Raw genomic sequence first — 15,829 nt, 5'->3', positions numbered from 1 at the left:
TTCGCTGATAACTTGTTTAATTTTTTTCTACATAATTATATATATATATATATATATATATATAAATTATCGTTTAAAGAAAAAATAAGATTTGTGTTTTATTTTTTTAAATTTTAATTCTACCGTAACTGTCGCAAGGAATTTACAAAAGACAGTATAAGTCATAAAACACAGGGAAGTTATCTTTCAGTAAAATCTTTTTAAATCCCTTTGGATTCTACTAAGCTTTTTACGACTACGTGACTCCAGTGTTATAATACAATATGCATTATTCTTTATCAAATAAGAAAACTATGGTCGTTTATGTTATTAAAATTTATTTATTTTTTTTTTATACCTGTAAGATGTCTAAAGAAATTGGACATTTTTTTTTAAAAAGGAAATAAAAAAAGATAAATAATTGTTTTAATAGACTTTTTGAAAAAAGTACGGTATTACTTCGTTCGCATGGTGGGATTGAGGGGTGAAAATGAATTTTTTTACATTTTGTACGTTCATTTAATTTGGGTTTCCTTATATATTTATAAGCTTATGAAAAAAAAAATATGTGGCTCGAAAATGTTCAAAAATACAAGATTAGTTTTTATTAAAATTTAGTTATGCTTTAGAAATATATCTGAAGTTGCGCGTGTAAAAATTTAATGAAGATTGGTTGAATCCTTATATAAAGATCGTAAAAATTTGAGCAAAGTTAGAAACGTGATTCGCTATAGAACGTTGACGTTTCTTTATCTTCGGTATCTATTATTGTTACTGAATATTAAACCAAATTAAAAAAAATTGATGTCGACACCACATGTCTTCCTTGTACGCCTATTAAATTACATATACACGTTTTTAAAAGTACAGAAAATTTTATTTCACTAATAACGTCTGATTATTTTCGAATTCTCCCGCTAAATGGAAGCCGATAAGCAAATAACTCGACTTTCTTATCGGTTCTTCTTCATTCTTTCTGAGAAGGCTTGTTTACGCTCTTCTGACCGCTGTGGTCTATACTGTTTTTGTTTCGGTTGCTCTGATATAACTTCCCGTTTGTTTACTTTATATCTGAAGGTGTCTCTTTCTAAAATGTCTATTGGACTTATGTTGGCGTTTTTTAGGTCCTTTCGAAGTTTGTCCATCCAAGGTGTTGAGTTCTTAAGCGAGGTTACATATTCTATTACCCTTTTCATCGATCGATTTTCTGGTAGTCTACTGAGATGACCGTAGAATTCCATTAGTCTTTTCTTAATGTCAATTTCGATGTTTGAATACTTTTCTGTTGTTTTGACCGATTGTAGTCTGCAACCGTCTCGGGTATATTTTGCTCCTAGGATTTTCCGAATGATCTTCCTTTCTAGTTTTTTTAATTTCTTCAAGTTCATGTTTTCTGTTAAGCGTCAAAGTTTCACCGGCGTAAAGGACTGCTGGTTTTATAACTGTGTTGTAATGGCGGAGTTTAGTCTGTCTTGATATACATTTTTTGTCGTAGATGTTGTGCTTGACTAACCCTAGTGCTTTTTTGATTTTTTCGAGACGATTTTGTTGTGAGATTTTTTCAAGGCCTGTAGGTTCGATGAATTCCCTGAGGTATTTAAAGTACGGGACCCTATCGAATTTACCGTATTTTGTTTTCAGACTTGTGATATCTGTCTTTGTACATACGAATTTAGTTTTCTCGAATAAGATCTGCAGTCCCACTTTTTCTACATTTTCAAACGCGTTGCGGACATCCAGGAAAATCACTAAGGGGATCTTCCTTGATCTCCATGTCCCGGCCGCTGTCCGGCTATCTGGTCGGATAAATGAGTTATAATGTCTTATTTTTGTGTTTATGGACGTGCATTTTTTGTTATAGATGTTTTGCGTATTTATTGCGGCTTTGATTAGTATATTTATTCTTTTATTCCAGTTTGGATTTTCTTGGAGGTTGTGCGTGATGTTTTCCCCTAATATTTAAAGTTTTCTACTAGTTCTATGTCATTATTAGACCATTTTTTAGACCGATTTTTCCTGCAATCTCTTCCAGTGTTGACAGTTGGTATCTGGCCTCTTCTATATTTTGGGCTAGTAGGGCTAAATCGTCCGCAAAGCCTAGGCGATTTACTGAGATACCTTTTTCCTATTTTAACGTTATCGTTATTTAATCTGTTCCAATCCCGTCCATCTCCTTGCCTCAGTCCTGTTTTGATGTCGAATGGATCAGATATTTCTCCCCTGAATTTAACCTTGGATTTGGTATCCGTTAGTGTTAGTCCGATGATTTTGACTAGTTTTGGGTGAAGCCCAAAACTGGTACTTTATTTTAAATAAAGTATAATTACTTTATTTTAAAGTAATTATTTTAAACTTTGTACTTTATTTTAAATAACAATTTTTTCATCGGAAAAAGAATAACGCTACTCTTCGTTGATAAATTTCAAAATGGCGTTCGTTTCAATTTTTCAATCTTAAATATCATGGGAATTATTAGATATATCAAATCGTGTTACATTATAAAAATTATGAAGCATTTTTTTGTGAAAAAAATTACGTCTTTACTTACTTGTAAAAATCCGACGACAAACAACAGAATTATGGCAAAAAGTATGCCTAAACCGATATAGCGGCCATCTTGTTTTTTTTAATATCGTGGTTTCTCATTAAAATTGCTAATCAGAAAATTTTATTTAGGTATCAAGTGAGTCACGATAATAAATTGCTCCCGAGTGGGGAACTCATGTCAAAGTACAAATCTTTGCTTCCCGTTCTTTAGACCCATCATCCCAACCCCAAACGGGTAAGACACCCGCTGTGTGACGTTACCGTTCCTAGCAGTGAGGGGGTTTACCGGAGGTCGTCTTTAGACTCTCTAACTGATTACATCTCACAGTCATCAACCAGGCCTCGGTCGGGATGCCACCGATGTAAATACCTCGGCATACATTTGCATCAGTAAAATACAAATCAAATTTTGCCTTCACGTAGGCCTCAAACGGACATTTTCACATCCAACCTAACGTGATTCCCTCAAACTAATCGACCGAAACCGCTGAAGCGCGAACCCCGCGCTTAGTAAAGATTTGACAACACCGTTCGTGACTGTGAATGCATCGGTGAACGAACAAGTTTAAAGTTAAATCAGTGCTACACTCATACCGATCAAAATTATGTTTTACGCAACATAGAAATTCAGACCCTACACCCAATTAAATCGACCAATTTAGGTCACCTAACAAGGGCAACGCAACCGCATTCCGGTCCGCACAGGTGCCGGGAACAAACCCCGCACCACCCCATCATGATGTCTTGCGTGGCATTACCAAATCTCGACGCCCCCTGTCGCACGGGTTCACATATCCCGGCGGCGCGGCTGTCCCCACCAGTGGAACCACCAAAGCGAATCACAAACAATACCGATATAACCGTGGCACGATGCCAATGCGCCTACCTTCAACCAATCCAATGCCTTGACCGGAACCCTAGCCATCGGGGATCCTACCACGATCGGGTACCTCGATTAAACTCCCTCTGTAGACCTACACACCGCAAGGGCGCGAAGAAAACCAGCCAATATAGACCAGGGGTCGGCAACCTGGGGCTCGCGAGCCACATGGTGCTCTATGGATGTGAAACTGCGGCTCTTTAGTTCCATACGCAAATATTATTTGTTTTATAAAAAAAAAAAAAAAAAACATGTAAAAATCGTTGTGAATCGATTAACGAGGATTAGGCACCGATTCTATCTCTTTGCCACTTGTACTCGCTTTTCACGGCATCCCTCCCCCGTGACACGCGTCGTCACTGTCGTCAGTCCGTCAGAAGCTCTCGAATGACGCCGTCGTCGGATGTTTCTATGTAGGTTTTAATTCGCTTTCGACGCAAGACAATTTGGCATCTTCACCAGCGCTTTGGCTGTGACGTATAGTTTGTTGTTTCTAGTAAAAGAGTTAGAAGCGAATTCTCAAAGTTATGTATGTACATATATATAATAATAATAATAAACCGAAGTACAAATAGGTAACATAATAAATATTATATTTGTAAAATACATATTATACATATTTTTTTTCCAAATAAGATACCTAACTACTTTTTTGAAGTCGATAAGAATTGTCAAAAAAGAAACAAAGTACTACTGTTGGATATTACCGCGAAAGTGTTTTTATTAAAATATATATTTAATAAATTACCTATTTTATTATTTATCTATTTTATAGCTTTTATTATTTAAAAATTAGAGTTACAATAATAATTATTAGTGTAAGTACCTATAAATTGTTTTTTATTAAACCTATTTTCGAAAAACTTTTGTGGCTCTTTAAAAACTTTGAAATTTTGTAAATTGTTATTTTTGACTCTTCTGACTCAAAAGGTTGCCGACCCCTGCTATAGACCATTCCTCGCGGATCATTCTTTAGGCCTATCACCACGCGTGTGAAAAAATTGACAAAAACATCAAATTTTTAATTTGAAGCTATAACTTTCATATAATATTACATATCAGCATGAAAGCTTGTTGTCAAATCCATTCTGAGTTAACGTCCTAAAATTATTTTTTATCTTTTACTAGGTGTAATTGTAGAGCGGTATTTTAAAATTGTTTTTTACGTATTTTTTATTTACGGTAAATATATATTTTTAATAATAATTTTTTCATGTACTTTATTCTCAATTTTAAAAAAATATCTAAATATTAAAGCTGAAGCCCACGACTGCCCCCTGGTTGTACATCATATCTAATCTTAAGTTCACAAAATATAAGATTATGTTCCTAAAATTGTTGTTGGTCTATTGAATTTTATTACAGCCAATCATACTCTTTCTTTACTCTTGGGAATTTTATTTCTTGGGTTTTTACAATGTATCTGAACCAGAATAACGTACTTTTTATAGTCAACTGTTCGCTATCTTATAAGTTTGAGATCATAAACTCATTTTTATAGTATTCCAAATTTTTTCTTTATAAATAAAAACAAATTTCTTCAAAATTTTTCCTAAATTGGTAAAATAAAAAAATAAAAATATATATATACTAATTTAGATAGCTAAACTTGAGCATATAACCGCCGATTTTAAGGTACGCACAATTTAACACTAAATATGCCGTTTATTTTTACGATGTAATGGTTTTTCTTTTGTTTCTTCGAAATTTATATAACCCAATCATTTTTTATCCTGTTTTTTTTTTTCAAATGTTATTTACAAAATTATTTTATTATAGTTGCATATCTACATAATTGACAATCCGCCATCTTGTAAATTATTTTGGAATTATAAATTATGAAAACAAGAAAGGAAAAATCAGCCTACTTTTTGGTATTACATCATGTAAAATAAAATTTCAAGCTGAATTGAAAAGATGAAATTACATCACGAGAAATATTTTTTCTATTAAAATATTTTATTATTTATGTCCTAAATATTAATAAAATAAAAATTTAGAAGTTGGAAATGTACTTTAACCACTTGAGAGCTATCGTAACCGCCTAGAAGATGTTACTTCGGTCGGTCCCAAACGTGGCTGAAGAGTAGCCCCCCACCTTTGTGCAGCTTGAAGCTGATCTCCCGACGGGGTCCTTCTTGGATCATTGAGATATCACGACATTCCTCCCGGTTGCTATTGTGGGGTCCTGAAAGGATCCGGTTGCTGTACCTACCTTATCCTGAAAGTTACAGTATTCTTTCTGGAACGGTTTTAAAGATTTTTATGGGTTTCTATACTTTGTCTCGCTCCATGAAGTACAAAATTTAAACAAAATTTTTGAAAAATATTTTAACCGAAGGGAGATAGAGTAAAATAAAATAAAATAAATATTTTTAGGGCGGGATTTGTTTTTTTGAATTTTTTTCTTGATTATTTATATATGCATTACGGGTAGCAAATTTTCTATAATATTGTTTTCTGTAAAATGCCTTCAAAAAAAATAAATCGTTTTTTCATGATACCCCACCTCTTAACAAATTTTGAAAAAATTATGATCGGTGCCACGTATATAGAAGTTTTTTAGCCAAATTTTAAGAAAACCTGAGAACGGCCTTATCGGACGAACTTTTAAATTTAATAATGAAAAACAAAGATAACAAATTGTTTTACAAATTAGAAATATTTCATTGTACTAAAGATTTTTACTTCCTTAAAAAGTATTGCGATCGAAACAAATTTCGGTTTTCAGATTTCAATGAAAATATGGAAATATCCATTTTGACAATCCCTGATCTATTTTGAATAATTTCGGCGTGACATCTGTACGTCACACTTTTATATGTCGCATAATTGAAAAACGATTAGAACGTTGAGGATTTAGGACTGTTTTTAACATCTAGTTTTGTACCTCCTCTTTTGATTGCAATCGACTGGAACAGAAGCGTCTAAAAAAGCCCAAAATAAAAAAAAAAACAAATTGGATTTTGGATTTTTCTTAAATGCAGTAATAAGATCTCATCGAGAGCTTTTCAACGATATATCATAAACGGTATTTATTTTCATCGGCTGTAGAGTTACAGTCAAATAATATTTTAATTAATGAAATATTTGGTCTTACAACGGGAAGGCACATCTATTCGAATCCGACTTCATTTTTTTTTTAACTTTTTTAATTTAAATATATTGATTTAATACTAATTATAAACCTCTGATTGTAAAAAAACTTTTGCTATAAATAGTAATTCAATAACGATAAAAAAAATCAGAAGTTATTAATGAAATACTAGGAAACTTTTATGTACTTTTAAAAATGCGTGTATGGAATTTAACAGGCGTACAAGGAAGTTATGTGGTGTCCACATCAGATTTTTTAAAAGTTAAAAAGGGGTTATACTAAGCGTATCAAATTTCGGGATGAGTATTTTGAAAAAAAAATTCTAAATTTTGTGTTTATTAATTATTAAGATAATAATAATTAATATATTTTCTTTTATCATATTTTGACGCGTTTCGGAATTACTTCATCGTTAAAATTTATTGTACCGGTACTTTTATAAATTGCTGCTAGGCTGTATATAACATTTAGTCAACGCCGTTTCCTTTATTTGACATTACGTCTTATCAATTATGATATCTTTATCAAGTAAAGGGGAGGGCGTCGACTAATTATATAAAGACTAACAGAAAATTAAAAGAACCAGTAAAATAAGTTTTGACGATAGAATTATCCGGAAATGTGTCAACGTAAAAAATGAAGTAAAAAAAAGTTACGCAATACTCGACGTAGAAATTTTTGGTTTTGTTTGATATTCAGGGAAATAAACGAACGATCCCAGTAGGTGGTATACCAGAAAACAGATGTTCAGTTTCTTATCTATTTAGAAGACGAACCGGTTGCTTTATAATGAACATCGATACTTTTACTGAAAGTAATTACTATGTAGAGCCATTGTACAGCTCAGGAATACAGATTATTAAAAAAAAATTCATAAATAACAGTAAAGAAAAAATTATAAATATACGCTACCTGGTGTTCTCGTAGGTAAATTACCGCATACGTTATGCAGGTAGGATTTAAAGTAGTACTTCAAAGTACATTATAAAGGTCCACGGTACATTTTGTATGTAATATACGACTGTAATGTACATCATAAGTGAATGATGATAGGTTTGTTAACAGGCGGTACAACGGCCGATTAATTCTTGATGTCGACTACATCTATTTGCATATCACACAAATGTCGCTTTAGGGTTTACAGTAAAGAGAATTTTCAGCTTCAGAGAACAATCAAAGTGTACGTAAATGTTATGATTTCTAAATAAATTTTTCAAATGAGATTTTTTTTATAAATAAACTTACAATCGATATAAAACATATTTGTATTTAGTTATTTAACAGATAAAATGTAAAATACTTAAAGAAAAAATTAAAAATAATTTAACGTTGATATGCTGTCGATTCAAATTTGTTAATAGATGCATTTTGAGGCGTCAATTGAATATTTGTTTTAGTAACGCGAAGACATAATAACAATGTTTTCTGACCGCTGTCTATTTAGCAACGTGTGTTTGTAGGTCTGGCAACTCTGCACCCAACTAGTATGATGGTGAAGTGAGGAGGGGAACCCCCTTCCACACTTTGACAACATACAACCGTTCAAGGTTACACAGTTTTTAACATCCCTTATTATACATTACTGTATTTTATAAAATTATAACTTAGCAAAAATATAAAATTAAACCCTTTAACACTACAAACGTTTTCATCACCGATGTATTTATTTTTTTATTTATTTATTTTCTATTTATTTTTTTATATTTATTTATATTATTTCAATCGAAATAATATAAATGACTTACAAGCATTTTTTAAATATTTATATTTAATTCAAATATTGAATTCAAGACCTGTCACTTTTTTAGCAAATTATGTGAAAATCACATCCAATTTTTTTCTTATATGTGATGAATGGCCTAAAGAGTGTGGGGCAACACGCATAAGAAAAAATTGGCAAAAACATCAAAGTTTTAATTTGAAGCTACGACTTTCACATAATCTTACAATCAAATTATTTTTTACTTTTTAAAAAAGAGTGGTGTTTTAAAATTTTTTTTCATATTTTTTATATATTTTTGTCATTGTTTTTCTTCATAAAATAATGAACTATAACCAAAAAATCCTTTTCGGCACGCCGGAAAGCGGAGTAGATTTCGACGGTGTTAAGTAGGGTAGGGGATAAAAAAAGATTTCCACCTTAAATTTAAGAAAAACTTCAAATTTACTCGACGGTTACATGTGAAAAAAAGTTTTATATGTTTAGCATACTACAAGCCCCATCTTCTTACAATTCTAGCAACATTTTGTTCATCTCTTGCCGTAAGGGTTGGTCATATCAAAAATTGTTTCGTACAAAAGTTTTAGGTAATGTTTAGAGGACTAACGATTACTTTAACCGATTCCACACTGCGCCTATTACGGGAGATATATGATATTTTGTCTTCGAAACCTCATTTTTTCACCCCCTGGGCCAACGGTTGGTTATATCAAGAAACTTTACTAAGATAAGTTTTAGGCCCTTATCCAAGGAATAGTAGGAACTTCAGAAGAATTCGATATTTTACTTAATAAGAAAGTTACAACGATATTTTGTTTTTTCGAAAAATCCCCCCATTTCCACCCCCATGGTCCGATTTTACCCATTAAAAAACTTGACCAAGATTTTGGGTCGTTATACTTTATGTATCAATTTGAAAGTGATTGGCGCAAAATTACAGCAGTTATCGTGTCCACAAGGAAGTGAAATATATATATATATATATATATATATATATATGTATGCATAAAATTTTGAACTGACGATGGTTTTGGGGTCTGGGGGTTGTGAATCGCGAAGATATGTCGAAATTTTCCAGAAGTCGAATCATTGCACCCATTACAATAGGAAGCTTTCTTATGAAATCTACCTAAAAGTAGACACCGGAATGTACCGATCCCTAGCTGAAAATCCCGACTCGTTAGTATCAATTCCTACAGTTAAATTTCTAATTTAACTTTCGTTATATCAATTTTCATCATTCAAAAAAAAAATATTTTACACAAGAGCTAACCAATTTTGGACACCTAATAATCCCATTCTAAGACGCCGCCCGCTAGGGCAAACCGCCCAAAGGGCCTAGCTACGGAGACGTGCCTGAGGCATGCCCTGCAGCTAGTGAATATATACAAAAACGAAGTATAAAATGTCTAAACAAATATAGATTAAACTTCACACATTACTTTATGTTGTTATTAATAAAAAATAGACGTCTCTCTCTCTCTCTCCGCGCGCGTGTGTGAGTGTGTGAGGGGGGTGCGCGCGCATTTGCATTGGAGATGTGCTTACTGTATATGTAGTAATCAGCTAAGTTTGATAAATTTAGAAATAGTGTAATCATATCATTACCCCCTTACCGTCGCTAATATTTTTTATATTCTATAATAATTTGTGATTCAGTTATTTTTCTTTTAAGGTGATTAGTTACTGAAAACGTAACAGTCTGGTTGTGGAAAACCGTTCAGGTGCTAAACTGGAATCGAACACAGCACCTTTTGGTCTAAGATGTAGCAAGCAAGCACGCTTTCTGTGACTCGGACACGGCGACATTACATTTTTATTGTTAATTACACTAATCGATTTTAAAAATTTTTATTTTCTCAAAGCTTTAGTTAATCGTTAGCCGTCGATTACTTTTTACTCATCATAATTAGTAATCCTACTCGGATTAAGTTTTTTTCTTTTTTCGCGATTCTTACTAGTTTAGAAAAAGAGGAATCTGATACACATATTACTACTCGAACGAGAATACTATTTAACGATCCTATTTCGAGACGCGGTGGTGTATTATATTGTTTTGAACGGATCGCTTATATTAATCAAGAATGAAATACATTTTTAATAGTTTACTAGCTGCTAAGCCTGGCTTCGCCGAGCTTCACAGCCGGCATCGCTTCGCTCTGCTCTTTGGAGCGTAAAAGAAGAATCGGTTTTTTATCGTAATCGTGTAAAAATACATAACTTTAACTATAGTTACAAAATTCAGTAAAATTTTACAAAATAATTGTAACTGTTTTCCACACGACCGATGAGGTACCGTTTTTTTTATAGTCTTGAAAATTTTTTAATATTTATTTCTTATTTCACTTAGCTCGACAGCGCAATTTCAATTTTACATAAAATTATTAAAAAATTATATTAAAATGATACCGTTTAAGAATAGAAGTTAATTAAATTTTATTTAAATTCCTACAGCCGCTTTAAAAATAACATAAAATAAAATAACATAATAAAATAAACAGCGTCCATTAAAAAATATATAAAACAGTAACGGTACGTAGTTAGTTTCATAATTTCAGTGAATAATAGGGAGGTTTGCGTAGGAAACAAAAATTTCTATTCAAACTGGAGGGATTTATCCGTCTATTAGAAAAGGATAAATCTGCTGCACGTAAGAGTAGAATTAAGGAACTCGTCCATGGCTCTACACCTGTTACGTTGTTGTCACTGATGCGACTGTATTCTTTCTTGTAGGACTGGCAGTTGTGGTGATTTTTGTTTCCTTCAAACCTCCCTTCTATTCGGTTATTAACTAAAAATCTCGACCCTGCTTATGCACTGTACAGTACTATTGAAACAACCGGTTCGGTGAAAAATGTTTTTTTTTTTTTTTTTTTTGTTTGTGGGCGAAAAACGCTGGGGCGTTATCATCGCCCGGTATTTATTATTAAAAGGGTAATATAACTCCGAAATAATAAGCTATACAAGGTGCAAATGTAATATTAATCGTATAATAAAAATTTACTAAAACAAGCCAAGAAGGCAAAATAAAACCCAAAACTAACATCACAGGCAAAGTTGACAAAACATTAAAAATAAAATAATAGAATAAAGAAAGTATAAAAACTTACCTGACTCTGATGGGTTGTGCAAAAATCCCCACTCCGGATAATAAAATTAAACTAAAAAATCAAATCGAAATAAAGGTTAAAATTATTAAAAAACTCCCCTTACAGAAAAACATATATAAGTATATTAAATCCTTTGCGGTAACCCAGTACTATGCAAAAAGAGAAACATTCGCTCCAAAACCCTGCCATCATTGCCCAAGACATCACGAATGCTGCTGGGTATATTAAACTGACGACGCAATGCCGCATAACATACGCAGTCCACGAGAATGTGGTGCACAGTCGTGCGGCAGTTGCATCGTGTGCACAGGGGTGGGTCTCGTCCCGACATTAGATATTCGTGTGTGATTCTCGTATGCCCCAACCGTAACCGGCAGAGGACCACTTCCTCACGACGAGAGTTCCTGCAAGAGGTGCCCCACGACAACACTGAGTCTTTAATCCGTCGAAGTTTACTATCGACGACAGCCGTCCAGCCACTTTGCCACCTTTGCTCGCAGTGATTGTTTAATATGATTAATAAAATCAAAGGTAGTAGCTCGGGTGGTGAAAGGCGGCTGAATACAGAAAATTGGTTTCCTTATTTTGGTGTACTTGAATATATACACCTTACAATATATACACAATACACCTTATTTGGTCTCTCATGAGTTTGGTAGCATCATTTCAGCCGTGTCAATTTTTAATCATTTGGATTTATATCTCTGGATTGTGAGACCAAGAAGTGAGATTAAAAACCGATGACAGAATTGTGGCCAGAAGACACTATCTGAGATATATTAAAATTTATAAACCTCACTGGACCTTTATCTGTTTACTTCTTTTTTTTACTGAAAGGCAAGCGTTGAGACTGTGTCACCTTATTATACTGTTTTAATAATAACAGGTTAATAATAATACTGACATAATAATAATAAAAAACTAAACTACTATATTAATGAAAGAAGGTAAGGAAAGTTGATCGACCGAGAAACTGCAAAGGAAACTATAAAGGTTTTTTTCAGTTCTGTATAAAACATAAACTGGTAACTGCAAAACTGCAAAATACCATTTTAAAAAATTATGAAAAATGATAATAATATATAAGCGAGAAAAGGATGTAAAGAACATTTAGATAGATCTCAGAATCAGGAAATGGAGTGATAATTGTATCTAGTGACAGACATGGATCCTAATTATAATTTAATTATGATTATAAATAGATTAATATTAAAGAAATTCAAGTAGAAACTATGACCAAACAGATGGGACATAGATAAATAAAATGAGAACTATGTACAGACAAAATCTGAATAAATCACAGAAACGATAGAAATTACTACAGAAGGAATTACTATAAAAATATTAATATATAACCTTAATAATGGAAATAATTAAGGAGAGAGAAGACGCAACGGGTAGAAAGAATACATGGAGGATTAATTTGCACAAATGTTAATAAAATTGGACTTAAAAATTAAACTAATTAATTTAGAAAAGTTTACATTTAGACAATTCTAATAACAATTTTTAAGATGAATTATAAACAAAAGAAAAATTATGAGCAAACTATAATACAAATATTTGCATATAAATATCAAAATAAAAATAACACTGTAGAAAACATACTAGAATGTTTTGGTTAAAAATAAATCAACTATAGCTTGTGAGTGAGTCAGTAAGTGTGAGGTGTGTGTGTGTGTGTGTGTGTGTGTGTGTGTGTGTGTGTGTGTGCTTGTGTCTTAGGTGCCATAACCACGTGATTGTAGGTGATGTAAAACAAAACACCCTAAAATGATACAGTCATTTTCAGAATAACAGTTGCCCTTTGCAGGCTTACTAAGGAAAATGAGGAGTGAACTAGTTTCTTAATGTCTTTTTTAGTAAGCCAAATATAACACTGCTTATCAGCACGCCAAAGCCGTTGGAATGCAATTGATATTCAGCCCTACCGATGATGCATTCATTTTGTTCACCACAAGGACCGGCTTTATAATTATTACTTTCAGAGAGAGCAACTTTGATTACTACTACTTGTACTTCAGTTGTACAGATAGATCATGAATTAACACACCTCTTTTGTGAGAACAATGTTTTATATTGAATACAGCGATTCCACTTTGAAGGGAATACTGTACCTTGTAAATGTAATAGTACCATTTTACAAAGCGATAGACAACAAATAATGAAATTAATTTATGTGAAATTTAAAAATTACGAATAATGATTGAAACAGTGACATAATTACACTAGAAATCTGGTTCTTTTCAGATAAAAGGCAGTTTTCAGAATAATTTAATAATTATTAAAATGTTATCAAATTTTCTAATGTTACACATCGTTCATAATTTTTTTTTCAAAAATGATAAACAGATTAACATTCCATGAGGATAACAAATTACTAGCATTGAGGATAATATAAAAATTATTAAATAAGTTGATATTTTAGAAAAATATTATATTTAATTACAACACCTGTATAGATAAATAAAAAAACACAGGTGGAGTTTTGTAATTAAAACAGTTTGGAAAATTCTATTAAATTATTTGTTCGAAGTAACGTTTACTTTAATAATAGTTATTATTGTATAGTTATATTCCTTTATGATACCCACAGTAATCTTTAAATACCTGTTAATTCTATCTTCATCTGAGTGTTCAAGGCAAAAAACAATGATGCTTCAAAATCTAACAGATTTTAAAAAATCTTAAACCTCGCAAAATATTCACAAACTAATTTTTGTGAGATACAACAGAAACATCTAACACGTTTCAGGAATGTAAGACTAATTAAAAAGATTGTATTTTAATGCGTTTAAAAATAATTAAAATAACAAAAAACGACTAAGTTTTTCTCAGAATTATTTGATGAACACAGATGAATATAGAAATATTTCTTAGGACGAATAATGGGAGTTTAAGGGGAAAAAATTCATTGTATTTCATTAGCATAGTAACAAAATTAAATATAAAAACATTAATTGTTGACCTTATAAACTTAATTCATTATAACTGTTCTTTTGCCCGTATTGAATTTCCAAAGAATGTTTTTTTCTTTATTGTTATCTAAATTAAATAAGCAGATCAATATTGATGAAAAATTATTTTCTTTTATGTTTCTACCGTTCTTCATAACCGGTTGAAAATGATGGTGAATGAAACAAAATTGTAAATTAAATAAAAACCTTACATATTTGTTATATTGTAAATATACTAGAACTCAAAAATAATATTTCATCATAAAAAGGTATTTGTAAATTTAATTTCTGTTTATTGTTAATGAGTAGAAGACATAAGTTGAAACCAAAGAATTTGATAAAAGTTGTTTCATAAGAGAGTGCAAATTGTATTTTAAAATTCATTACGTGATAAGTTTGGATACAACAAGCAAACAAAAATAATGACATTTATTTTAAACTACATTAAAATAATATATATAAGAAATCCTTACCTCGATCAACAACGAGGGTCATTTGTTTAAAATAAGCAATGTATAAATATAATAATAACAGTAGTTAAACATGAGTGAACACAGACATGAGGATCCAAACTGAACTGGCAATCAACCCGAGATGACCGCTGGATTCCATACCGTCACATACGTAATTTCTCTGTCACCCCCATCCCTGCAACAACTGTAACTTCACGATAAAAAAAAAATTCTTCCACCGTCATAGCAAAATTATGAAAATAGCACACCGTCTAAACTGTGCACTAAAAATACACAGCACTGTTTCATCTCGCATAACAAGCGACCGACCGACACCTACAGTTATATTAATTTAATATTAATTTTTTTAAACATTTGATAACTTATAATTATAACAAATAATTGAAACCAAATTTTAAAACGTATATATACGTTTTAGTGTATATATATACACGTTAACAAAGGAACATAACCAAGGAATCCAAACGGTAGGAAGGTTTTCAATTATTTTTTTTTTTACCTAATATAATTTACTCAAGCATACTTTATAATTGCACTTAGACCAGCACATCTATAATACAATAGAGATGTTTTATAACATTAGAGATGTAAGGGCAATAACAATAGAGATAATAAATTTAGTAGTTAGAGATAATACTACATTAGTCGCTACTACTAATGTAGCGACTCGATTTGGTCGCTACAAAGTTCAATTTTTCTAATGTAAATTTTTTTTAATAAGTTCAAATCTGAGTCTTCGTTAAACGCGATTTTTTTCAGCATTTTAATAATTATTTTTCTCTCAGATTTGTCACCGCTTTTAAATCACATAATGTTTGAGATATGGAGGTCCCAAAAATCGACGTTTTAATAAACAATAATCTCAAATTATATTTAATTGCAGGGTCCAAGGGGGAAGTAAAAGTCAGGTTAAATGACAATATAGCACCTGTGTCAATAACTAATGTTAGATCTATTTGTTATACAAGCTCCAAAGATTAATATTAAGATTCTCCGTATATTAACCGACGCAAACGGGTGTCTTAAATAATTTTTAAGTAATTTTCAGTTTCAGTAAATATTATTA

At 31.7% G+C, this 15,829-nt stretch overlaps 1 protein-coding gene across 1 annotated transcript in view; it reads right to left on the bottom strand.

Moving 5' to 3' along the window:
- Nucleotides 1–14,939, bottom strand: part of LOC142321341 (endoplasmin-like) — a 41,449-nt gene extending 26,510 nt beyond the window's left edge. Inside the window, exon 1 of the mRNA XM_075359344.1 lies at nucleotides 14,764–14,939. Within this exon, the coding sequence (XP_075215459.1) occupies nucleotides 14,764–14,785 (22 nt within the window). The 5' untranslated portion in view covers nucleotides 14,786–14,939. The remainder of the gene's footprint in view (nucleotides 1–14,763) is intronic.
- Nucleotides 14,940–15,829: the final 890 nt, after the last annotated feature.

The sequence above is a fragment of the Lycorma delicatula genome, chromosome 3 (genome assembly GCF_047948215.1).
Source record: "Lycorma delicatula isolate Av1 chromosome 3, ASM4794821v1, whole genome shotgun sequence".
Lineage (NCBI taxonomy): Eukaryota > Metazoa > Arthropoda > Insecta > Hemiptera > Fulgoridae > Lycorma > Lycorma delicatula.
Note: the sequence above shows the minus strand (reverse complement) of the source record. Positions and strands in the feature narration are given on the sequence as shown.